The 12039-nt window shown below is 41.8% G+C and overlaps 1 protein-coding gene across 4 annotated transcripts in view; it reads right to left on the bottom strand.

The window, feature by feature from the left end:
• diaph2 (diaphanous-related formin 2) overlaps nucleotides 1-12039 on the bottom strand; it is a 329090-nt gene that overhangs the window by 209300 nt on the left and 107751 nt on the right. For all 4 annotated transcript variants that reach the window (XM_062393632.1, XM_062393635.1, XM_062393633.1 and 1 more), the window contains 4 exons: nucleotides 10360-10470; nucleotides 8800-8912; nucleotides 4980-5096; nucleotides 370-488 (listed from right to left, as the gene is read on the bottom strand). In XM_062393632.1, the coding sequence (XP_062249616.1) occupies nucleotides 370-488; nucleotides 4980-5096; nucleotides 8800-8912; nucleotides 10360-10470 (460 nt within the window). The remainder of the gene's footprint in view (nucleotides 1-369; nucleotides 489-4979; nucleotides 5097-8799; nucleotides 8913-10359; nucleotides 10471-12039) is intronic.

Below are 12039 nucleotides of genomic sequence, written 5' to 3'. Positions count from 1 at the left end.
TTCTCTGTATGATTCCAGGAACACAAATAACCTCCAGCGAAGAAAAGCAAAGTTTGAAATGATGCTGAGTTTACTCAAGACATATTTATCAGATATAATATACTGTTAACGAATGGGTGACCCCCCCATCTTATATGTCAAACCACTGCAGGTGTCTGTCAGTGGAATCTCGGGGGGGGGAATGGGAGGATAATGAGAATAACAGCGAGGTATTTTAACCATATTTAACAATGTCAGTTGTGCGATTCCTGCAGCAGAAATCTAAAGTCTAAATTCTAAAGTCTAAATTCAAATGGTGATTTTATTTACGTATTTTAAATATCACAAGTTAAATAAATTAATGTAAACATGGATCCGTCAAAAAAGTACCAGTCAGATGAGTGAAGTCCACGTCCAATCTTTTGCTGTAGCCGAAGTCGGGATCCATGCCGCTGCGATGCAGCACCACCTGAGACACGCATTCTTCTATCACCTTGTAGTACTGAGGCCTGACGGGTGAGGACAGATAAAGCAGAACAATTAGACAAGCCACCGAAAGATATGAGTGACACAAACTCCACAAGGCTAATTAACCACACATTATTCCCTTATCCGAGCTAGAGGTCACTAAATGCCAGACGAAAAAACGGTGCTGCGGGAGAAAATAGACACCCTATTAAATTTGATCACTTGCTTTCACCCCCATCATGAAATATGCAGATTAATAGTCACACAGGATGCGGGTCTGTGTTCCTCTGTCCATTTCAAGGTGACAGACAGTGGCCAAGGCTGTGCTTGCCCTCTTGCCTAATTTGCAATCATCTTTGCCAATTAGAGCAACCATAAAAACTGAAATGTAAATCTAATCAGTGTAATGTGTGTAATTGAAAGCAAAATGACCGGGAAAACATGTCACCCAGTTAGGAGTGTGACTGAGAGCCCGGTGTCGCCGGGTGGGAATCGGCCCCGCTCCTCCGCACAGGTTTGGTACGTGACCTTTTCTCAGTAACATTATCAACTTAAATTGCAACTGACATTTAATAAATACGCAGCCGGCTTAAGCTGAGCTCCAAACTGAGAAATCATTATTTTCCAAAGACTGACATTGACGGACAGTTTGTGTTTAAATAAGCGACGTAAACAACTTGTTTTCATTTGTGTTTCTCTTAAGAGCAAAGATGCATTTAAACTGAGATGATAGATGTGGAAATCTGACCCTTGAGGATTCTCATGAACGATGCCTAACAAATTATCCAAGAAAAAAAAAAATTCCCTAAACTGGGAACAACAAACTCCACATGGGCGTGACCAGCTAATTGTTCCAATTTGCTTAATGGCCAGGCAATTCTGGAGCAGGGCTGTGAAGTCTACAGAAGAGGGATGAATATATTACCAGTAGGAGGAATACAGTATCAGCAGCTGGAGCTGGGACAGCTTTCTGATTTGAGAGCAGATTTTTAAATAGCAAACCGTCTCCTAGAGAGAGCGCACTGTCAATAGCACAAATATACAGTACTACACTGCAGGTATGATTCCACTGGCAGCTGAATTCACACATAATCGTTTTGGGATATTAGAAAGCATTGATATCCTTTCAAACTCCTGTTTTTGCATTTATTCTCTCAAAAGGTAAGAAGTGAAGAAATCATAAGAAAATGTACAGCTGCACAAATGTGCTATCATCTATTTACTTTTTTACACATTAAAAGGAAAGGAGCACAAAATATGGCTAAAATAAAATGATTGATTTGAGCAGGCAGAACTGTGGACAAAGTGCCAACTGGATTAACTGGAAAGTAACAAATACATTAAAGTATGTGTCTTCGTTAACAGTTACACCGGTGATGAACAGCAACTTGTTATTCCAATTTAACATAAGTGTCTAAGTCGTTGCCTCTCACCGTTGCCCACAAACTAAAGGCTGTGTTCCGGCGGTGCCTTGTGGGTGGACAGGCCGTATCATGTTACACACAGCAACATGAAAGAACACAACATTCTGAGCCAAAGCAAATAAGGAAATCAGCATTTAGGTGCCCCTGTTTTTTTCAAAGCATGAAATACCATACATTAAGCCTGAGCCGGCGGATTCGCCCACTCGCGACTGGAACACGCTGGTGAAAGCTCGCACACATCACCCTGCATGGCTTAAGCACTGTGGCACCCGGCTTACAACTGTCACCAATGTACACCACATTATTATCTCAATAAGCCGCCCTATTTTCCCTTCGTCCTCCATCCGCCACCAGCGAGCAGATAGGAGCAGGGTGGAGATAACTAGAGATGGAGAGTGTGACCCAGAACTGTCAGGCCCCTCCAGAGTGGGCAGGGCCGGGCTCCAGAAGCAAGCATATACCACCCCCCCTCCCCCTCCCCTCCATACCCGCTGCATCATTCCCCACCTCTTCTTTTACTTTGGCACCTTCATTTCTTCCAATGATAGCTTGCAGTTCAGCACAGCCGCAGCCACTTGATCTAGCTCCGCTCCACATAACCAGTGTAATCCCCATATCGCCGGGCTGCAAAAAGAGCAGATCTGCTCTATATTTACTGGGTGGGTTTGATGTGCTCCCATTCATTAGGCTTGCAGTGAGAGATTAATTATCAAAAAATAAAACCAAGCCCTGGAGGGGAGAGCGCCCACTTGTGTTGTGTTCATGTGGAGCGACAGTACACAAAAGCCATTAGAAAGTCTGCCCATCGTAGACATCTTATTATCAAAACACAAATTATTAATATTTAACAAGAATCATCGGTTAATCGACTATTATTTGAAACAGGATCGAGCTGTCAAGTGTCAGGGCTGATAAACACAATGCGAAGACACAACTTAGTCGATTTCTTCAGTTATGTGAAGGGCGCGTGCGCACACACACACACACACACACACACACACACACACACACACACACACACACACACACACACACACACACACACACACATTCTTTTGATCACAAAGCCAAAGTCTGTCACGCCTTCATATAATCAACCTACGACTGCCACCATTAAAGGACTTCAACTGGAACCACGCGTCGTCTGACCTCCCACTGTGTTTGTTCTTTGTGTAGTACAAATACTGTATTTATGTTTTGCATTCACCCAATTTGAACCAGAACATGGAACAAAAGAAATGGTAACTTTAAAAGACTGTGATGAAAAAAATCCATTTGAATAGCTGTGTGTACTGTAGTCCATAATCATTATCATCAGCTCCACAGCGATGATGGAACGGGAATAGCACACTGTAGCCAGAATGTCTGCCGGATGTGTTGTGTGTGCACATGTGTGTGTGTGTGTGTGTGTGTGTCCTTGGGTTTGTGATGGAGGCCAAAGGAAAAGAAAAAAAAGATATTTCCAAAACATATCTTAAAAAAGGCCATCAGTTCTTGTGAGAGCTGTGGTGCTGATGCCTTCTTATTGCCGGCGTACAGAGGGGGGGTACATGGAGTCTGGAGCCGAGGTGGACGTGGCTGTACTCGCCGATTAATGTGAATTCTATTTCTCGCTTCTTCCGAGTAGATGAGGGATACATTATTCATAACTCCTAGGGAACAGCAACTTGTCTATGGTAAATTCATCTTCTTCCTCTCATCCTCCCTTCTCGACATCCAACTTTCCCTTTTTAAAACTTGTTCCTGAGAAAAGGCCTAACACAGCAGTAAATTCATCAGTGTCATTACTATTCAGAGGAGTGGCAGCCCTCCTGTCGATGAGCGATCTCTCTGCTCTTCATAGAAAGTGGACACTTTAACACTTTGAGATGATTGATTAATTCCAATAACATCCTCACTCTGATCAGGTTTCTCCACTTTACTGGAAACAGATCAAATACATCTGGGCTAGTTTTAACACACAGGTAGGTGTATAAGATGGAGTACGAAGTGACTTTATATAACTTTTTTATTAATTTTCAACTCTACCAAGGGGAGTCAGGAGCTGCAGAATAAAAACAACCTAATAATCTTGATATCATATCCAACTGTTTTTCCTCCTACTGGTTCAAGACTGATGGGTCAATTATTAGATAGGTTTTAGTGATTAAAAGTGGAGGAGATGGTGGTGGTGTTGCCTTAACTACTAATGAATAGGTTGGACGTATTCCAGGTTTTACTTTTCATCTGATTTAGCCTATATTATTATTAAATATATACTGTATATAAGAGCTTGGGTGGTAAGTTATCTCTTTGTTCTTAAATAGGTTTATCATCTTTTATTAATTTGCTGCCTATGTGCGTTTCCCTGGACGACAAGACAAATGTATCTTCATAACAATGAGGTTAAATGTCAAGTTGAATTAATGAATACCAGTTTAAATTAAGAGTTATATATCAGTAGGTTCAAAGAGGGTTGCTGCCGGGCTCAACATATTAAATGACCTTCTTATGACCATAATCAATGATATTTAAAACCTATGTTAGGTTTGACAGATATGAAGAAATATTGGAGTCTAACTTTCCCTTTATTAAAGAAAAGGTGAAGTAGAGAGAATAACCCCTGGAAACACCACATTCACTACCGGCAGAGAAATGAGGTATCCATTGTTTTCCCCACATCAAAAACCAAGTGTAGGTGAGTTCCACTTGAGTCTCGTTTGTAGCTTCACTTCAGTGTGTTAACATCTGTATTGTTAGAAACATCAGCAACTATGACCTCACCAAACATGCCTTCAAGCATTTAAGAACTAGTATCTAATATTTTCACACATTTAAAACATGTTAAGGCCAAAAATCCAATTACTGAATTTCGGACTTGAGACCTTTAATAGGCCCCTTGCTTTAATCTACCTATATATATCTACTTCTACTGTCCTAGCTATGTCGGTCAGAGCCAATAGGACCCACTGAGTCATTGATTATTTCCTGTAAAGAACAAATCAGATCACAGTAATGTATGAGATGTTTCATACCCAAGGAAAGACAGAGAAAATAAAAATAAAAAGATATGACTGTACATGAACAATGACATAGTGGAATAGGACGTAATAACCACACACAACCTACCTGATGTAATAGTCATTCCTGATGAGCAATAGGTGCTGGAGGATGGACAGGAAGTACGTCTCCGAGCCGGTGTCTCTCACCATGTTGGACAGGAGATGGTAAACCTCATTCATATCAGTACAGGAGCACAGTTAAGGAAAACAACATCACCGCAGGATGTTTACTTTTTTTCAGATCTGGGTAAACAAGTGGGCGGTTATGTTTCACTTCTTAAAAACACACATTCTGAGTTCATTGAGGTCACCCCACTGCTGTAAATATTACATTTGCTTTTCTTTTTAACATTTTATTTATTTTCCCCCCCAGTTCCTGACTTCAGCTTCTCCTGACAGCCGTCATTGTTGAGAAAGCAAACGAAGATGTGATTCCTCTTATCCGCTCCCTCTGGGGAGCTTACAGCTAACTTGAGGAGGGGAATTGAAAAGATAGAATCCTCCCTCTGGTTTACCTGTCATTCCCAACCTTTTAAGATACTGGGAATTAATTACATGAAAAACTCACGTTTGAGGCCAGAATGATGAGGAGCCGAATGTTCGAAGGCAAAAAATACAGCTGATATTCGGTCCTCAGATTGAAACTGACATGTACTCAGAAGCAAAAATTCATGTTATTAAATTTGCACAAGGTATTGATTATGTGTCTTACGTATGCTTTCCCCAGGAGGAAGCAGTGATGGCTCTGACATCTAAAAGAGATGTTAAATCCGACTGCCTTACTTGTTATTCCTCCATGTTTGAACGATATACACTACATGTATATTTCTTGATTATTTGCAGAGGATTGGCTTCTCCAAAGCGTTTGTTAATGAGGCCTCTTCAAAAAAAACAGAGAAGTGTTTGAAATGTAAGAACGACGGAGTAATGGAGAAGAAAATCATGTCTATTGAGTCACATTTTAAATATTAAATTCTTAGGTAAATGGATTATTTGTAGTACAAAGTTAATTCAGAAAAGAATAACCCCATGATTCTCAAACTTCTAATAGTGTTCTTAAAGTGAAGCTCTAAGTAAATAACCCAGGAAAATGAATGATTTGGAGCCTATTTAATTTGTTTGCTTGAGAAAAGGAGGATTTCCCTGTGGACACTCGTCTTGTGTGTGAAAGTGGAATAAGCCTCTCGGATATGTGCACAGATGCAGAAAAAAAAACAACAACAAGAGACCGTTCCCTGTTAAGCTCCCTGAGATGAAAACCGGATTGCCATCATAACGCAAAGTGTGAGTCTTGACAATGTGTGCTAAAATATTTACATGGTGCTACACACTGATTGGAAAGTGGCATTTTAAAAGGGTGCCAACATATGTTAGTGATTCTCCTCCCTTCTGCTTTCGCAACAGAAAATGTAATTTAATGAATATGTATAAAACAAATCTTTATGTGGCTGAGCTTGAGGAACTAGACGGAATTAAAGTCACATTAAGGCTGAAACACATCACCGGAGCAACATTTGTATTTCTACCTGAAACTTGTACATGAGGAATCACGGCTGATTGTCTGGCTTTACTGATGTGATGGAGCCAAAAACCCTGATGTTTAAAGATAAGGACAAATCGAAAGTAATATGATCTCAAGGGTAAATCTGAAGGTTTTGCTTATTTGAAAAAAGTATTAGTCAGTTCTCATCCACAGCTGGGGAACAATGATTCTATGAGAGTATCAATAATTCTGATTAGTATAATTTTTTTTTAAAACAGCACTGAACTGCAACACGAGATAACTGCCTCATTTGGAGCAGATCCATTTTTAAAAATAATGGTTTTGACGCTTTTCCTATTAATTTCCACAACGTCTGTAATTAAACTCTTATTCCATATCACATTTTTAGAGACAGAAGGGAGGGAGGACCGGCTCCTCTAAAGTATCATTCCTCTCCCTTGTATTAGCTGAGTATGAAGCCTGGGAGAATTACCAAATCCTGTGAGATTCAATTATAGCCTCACCACAGCAGCATTTGAGAGGACATGAGAAGCAGCTCAGACTGGGAAAGTATCCAACTAGCTTCATCTATCACTAAGCTGCAGACATAAACCTAATGTAGAATGCCAATCCAGTCGATGACACTCCCACTAAGCTCGCTTTCTCTCCCGCTCGCTCTCTCTCTCTCTCTCACTCCACCCGTCGCTCTGTCTCTCTTTACACTCTCTCACCAAATAATGAATAAACATGAGCGGCAGTCAAGTGTGATGTAGGCCAGTCAGCGGTGGGGTCAATCAATCACCATTCCACAGCGCATTAATATGTATTAGTGGCCCGGAGTCACCTCCTCAGCACCTGGACCCGGGCCGGACACAGAGGATACCAGCCGCTCCAGGTTAATATTCATGAAAGTGCCGGGAGAAACAAGACACGTATGCAATGATCAGGTAGTAGAAGTACAACCTGCGTAATACGTGTGCGTGTGTGTGGGTGTGTGTGTGTGTGCGTTTGTGTGTGTGTTTGTGTGTGTTTGTGTGTGCTGTGCAGGCAAAGGGTAGCCTAGGCATTCGAAGCATGCTCTGAGCTCACAGATCAATACCGCATTGTCCTTGGAAACAAATACTGGGCCCACTCATTTGTGAACCTGCTCAAGCACATCATTAATCCAGGTCCACTTTTTTTTTTCCCCACTCTCTCCATCCTCTCTCTCTCTCCGCACACATACACAACCTCCTCCCATCAACTACACGTGTCAACAGGAACTGTCACTCACTGCGGGCGCTTTGTGCCCTCACGAGTACTGTGGGACTTGGTGAAAGAAAAGGTTGTGGGAATGGAAATCTGCATAACAATGTCAGCGTCTGGTTTTGTCTACTCACAGTGTCAGACATCCATACATAGCCTGAGAGAATTATTAAAGAGGTTCTTCTCTGGGAGGCTTGAAGAAGTTTCCATCCGGGGACTGAATTACTGCTCAACTTGTTAACTTTTTACTCAGGATTTTTTGGGAGTCAAATGGACACTGGTAAAAAGAAAAATGGAGGGTAGAATTTACATTCCAAACAGAACAGAGATGAGGAGTGATACGAGTAAGATTATGGGAGTAAACTTGTAAAATACGGAGAATAAAAAGTTATATTATTTCAACCTGCACTCGCCTGAGTTCCACTCCTTCTGGATCCAAATCGTGATAAAACTAAGACACCTCCGGAAAGCTCGCCGACATTTGCTCCTCCTCCTCAACAAGAGGTAATCTCTTCCAAATCTGTGTGTTTAATTCTTCAGAAAAGACCATTTCCTGTCAATCATACGTAAAAGCCCTGATACGTATAATAATGTGCTGCTGTTGTGCCAGAAGATGAGGTTTTCCGTTCTCTGTTAAACTTTATACAACTTCAATATAACTCAACAACTTCTGATATTCCCATTCTCAGATGACGCATTGCCTAAAATTATAATTTAATTTTCCTTACTTTAATATATTTCATAAAGTGCTTTTAATTTGCAAGTCCCCTCTAAGTGGCCCTCACACTGAGAATATATAAACAACTAAATGCTAAGAATAAGAAAATAAGAGTGTTTGTATATGTTTCTTAAGTACAGTCCCACTTGACCTAATACTAACCGACAGAGAATAAAAAAGTGAAGAGGATGGGAAGAGTAAATAAAAAGAGGAGTTAACGGGTGGGAGGTTAAGATGACAGGGGTTATTTACCTACTACTCGGCTCGGAGACGGAGCTAGACAATGTGCTGCGGCTCCTCAAATCCCTCTCTAATGAACCGAGCCACGAGGGGCTTCAGCCTGCAAAGCTCGACCAAACCCACAATCGACACTCATCTCCCCCTGCCAGTTCCGCAGCCATATTCATCAGTGTGTTCACACAAGGGAGGACTAAAGGATATTCCATCTCAGCGCGGATGTCATCGAGGCGATGGGAGAGTTCAATGGAGTCCTCCTCCTTGTTCTCATTGAACACCTTCAGCTGGATGTCAAGCTCCTCCGTCTCTTTTAGTTCCTGGAATGAGTTGCACAGCAGAGAGTTGAGAATGTTAACTTGTACAAAAGGTCATCTCGCTATGTAGATAGATGTATGAAACACAGCCAAGGAGCCTTATAGGAAATATTTAGATATTGTTGTGCAAATGTGATATTCCTATCTTTTAATATGTTTGAATCATTAACTGAATAAATGTTCTGAAAATATGTAGCACAAGAATATTAGTCGCTGTGTTCCAGCTGTAGAGCGATGCTGGAACTGACCTAAACCCTGGTGCTATGCATTCCAGACAGTGACTCTTCCTGCACCTGTTCCACCCACCAGGGGCTACAGGGGCTGCTCTTTACCACTTCTCTATGAATCACCAGCAGCAGAGTTTACAGACAGAGACAGGGCCAAACGTAACCCAATTTCTGCAGGTATCAATCACCCCGCACTGTTTGTTGGGTGCGCCATCTGTCTTAAGCAGCACTGGTTTCCGAGGGAGGTGCACAGAGAGAAAAAAAGAAAGGAGCGAGCGAGGGAGAAGAGAGCGAGGGCAAACATATGCATCGAGGACTATAAGAACAAAACAAGTTGTGCTTCCCCCTTTCCAGTGGAGTCCACTTCTCCCTGCCAACAGCTACACCGACTCCTCCTGAGCATAACTCACAATTAGATGAGAGAGTGTCAGTTTGAATGTCGACGTTAAAAAACCGGGGGAACGTGGCATTCATGAACGACGGTACACCGAGACTCTTTCATATCAGGGGGCAGAATTGAAGATAATTAAAGTAATGACGGTAATAATCAACAGGAGCAGCTGGGATGACTTATTAGCAACTGGCTCCGTGACACGTTCACCCCACTCACTCCAAACGAGAGCTTGAGTGATGAGCTGGAGCTCGTTTGCCTGCGCCTCATGTGAAGACGTGTGAAATGGCTGATAATTATGCCAAGACGACGCAACCTGCGCGGTGAGGTGCGAGCACGGCCTCACACTCGACCCACTACTGGTTATACCGCAATTACAATTACCAATTAAATCAGCATTGTGAAGCCGAGCCGTATTGATGTCAGTCGTGTCACATGACCACTCCGGGGCTTGTGATTTTTACACCTCTGCTCTTTGGTATGAATGTATGAATACTTAATTTGAACGGAATTAGGTTAAAGCACGGACTTTAAAGTTTTAAAGCTCAAGAGAGAAAATGTATGACCATATATTAATATATACCCTAATAAATTCTACAAGTCTGAATTAATCAACGTTGAGCTCTTAACTAGTAAAGATTCAAACTTTAATGTATTATGCTGTGAGACTACAAATCAGGAGGAAGCACAATGTATGAAAATAAATATATATATATGTTGATCAGAGTAACACTAATTGAGAGTTGATCTCAGGAACAGGACCAGAACCCTATTATTCCTTATGCATGTGAAGGAGTTAGCCATGTTGCTGTTTGTTAGTCTAACAACTCACAGGCAGGATCTTCTTGAGGCCACATCTCAAGAACTCGTTCCGCAGATGTATCCGGAAGTCGAGGTCGTCCGGGGAGGTGACCAGAGCGTTGATCAGCTGCATGCAGGCAACCTAAGGGGGAAACACACAGAGATACAATAACAGTAAATATTTATGGCAAAGCATTTGCATAAAGTTTACCAAAAGCAAAAAATGTATTGTCAATAGTTTGTTGAGTGAATAATGAAATATCTCCTTTTCAAAACAAAAATGAAAGAAAAGAGACGGCGATGAAGAGGCTAGAAGGGTAAAGGGAGGAAAAGGAGCTGAGGAGAAACTGTGAAGGTCCGCTGAGTGTATTGACTTTATGTGTATTATTAATGAATTTATTGGTTAGGAAAAAGCTTTCAAGTACCTGTGTGTGTTTCTGTGCAGGGGAGGTGTGTAGGACGGGGTTAAGAGGAAATTGCTGATAAGTTATAATGAGCAGAAAGGGGTTTCAGGGGAGCGGGCCGTGGATAACACAGTTTCCCTTGGACAGAGGATCGATAGGAGGCTGAGGGATTCCCATGGACGAGGTGAAACGTTGTCTTCAGGAACCTTGACCCAGTGCTGCTGGCTCGTATGTGTTATTAATAAGATTCCACAACAATGCTGGTGGGCGCTGTGGTTTCCTGAGTCAGTTTTATTATTTTTCAGAATTTTTTAGAATTTGTTATCAAACCTATCGACAGTTTCACCTCAATCACAGAAGACAGATCTGCATGAGGAAAACTAAACGCAGAAAAGCAGAATAATGAAGTCATTTCATTCAAAGAAATCCGGCACATTTAGGGATCTGATATCCATGAGTGTGAACAATGTGGTGCGGCATGACTGAATTAAGGGGACTGTTGGGCCTTGGCAGCGATATGCACTCTTCTTGTTTATTAGAGCCACAATCAAATAAAGCTGCTTTGTTTTTTACGGTTTCCCTGAAATTGTAGCAGAACAATGAACATTTTGTTTTTCCAGATATGGAGGTTATAAGCATGAAGATATGCGATACGGATATAAGATACTGCAAAGTCTCTTGGGAAAGCTTGTTACAGTAAAGGATGGTACCACGCTGCATGTGGTACCAGTGTCTGCCTCCCAAAACATGGCAGACGTCCCTGTGCTCCAGAAAAGCTTGAGGGCCTCTAAGCAAGATCTGTGCATTGACACATATCGCTGTCTCCAACAGAGGCCAGATACATAAAAGAAGCTCCACCAAATCTTCACAGGATTTCTGTGAGTGAAGAAAGCCTCATGGAGCTCATGAAAAATTCTTTCTGTTCTCCTGCATACAGAGGGATGCTTACATCAAGCCCCTCAAACATACTTCAGCCATGTATTGTGGAGTGGGAAGTGGTTGGGTTGGGGATGGGGGCATACGTTGTGTCAGGTTTATAGAGTGTCGCCATGGGGGGGGGGGGGGGGGTCTGTCTAAACATCGTAATTAAAAGTGGCACTGCTGGGACGACTTTAAAATGTGAAACGTTGAGTTTCTCTCGTGCTCAGCAGACGAGCGCAGACCGAACTACAGCAAAACACATTTTAATCACATTAACAAAGTGTCTTTCTACAGCCCATCACAGGTTTTGGATAAAAAGTCAATTTATTTTCTTGAGCCCCCCCCCCGCATTAGCAAGGCATTTTAATTTACTACACAATTAGAAG

This window comes from Platichthys flesus, chromosome 8, assembly GCF_949316205.1.
Source record: "Platichthys flesus chromosome 8, fPlaFle2.1, whole genome shotgun sequence".
In the NCBI taxonomy this organism is placed as follows: domain Eukaryota; kingdom Metazoa; phylum Chordata; class Actinopteri; order Pleuronectiformes; family Pleuronectidae; genus Platichthys; species Platichthys flesus.
Note: the sequence above shows the minus strand (reverse complement) of the source record. Positions and strands in the feature narration are given on the sequence as shown.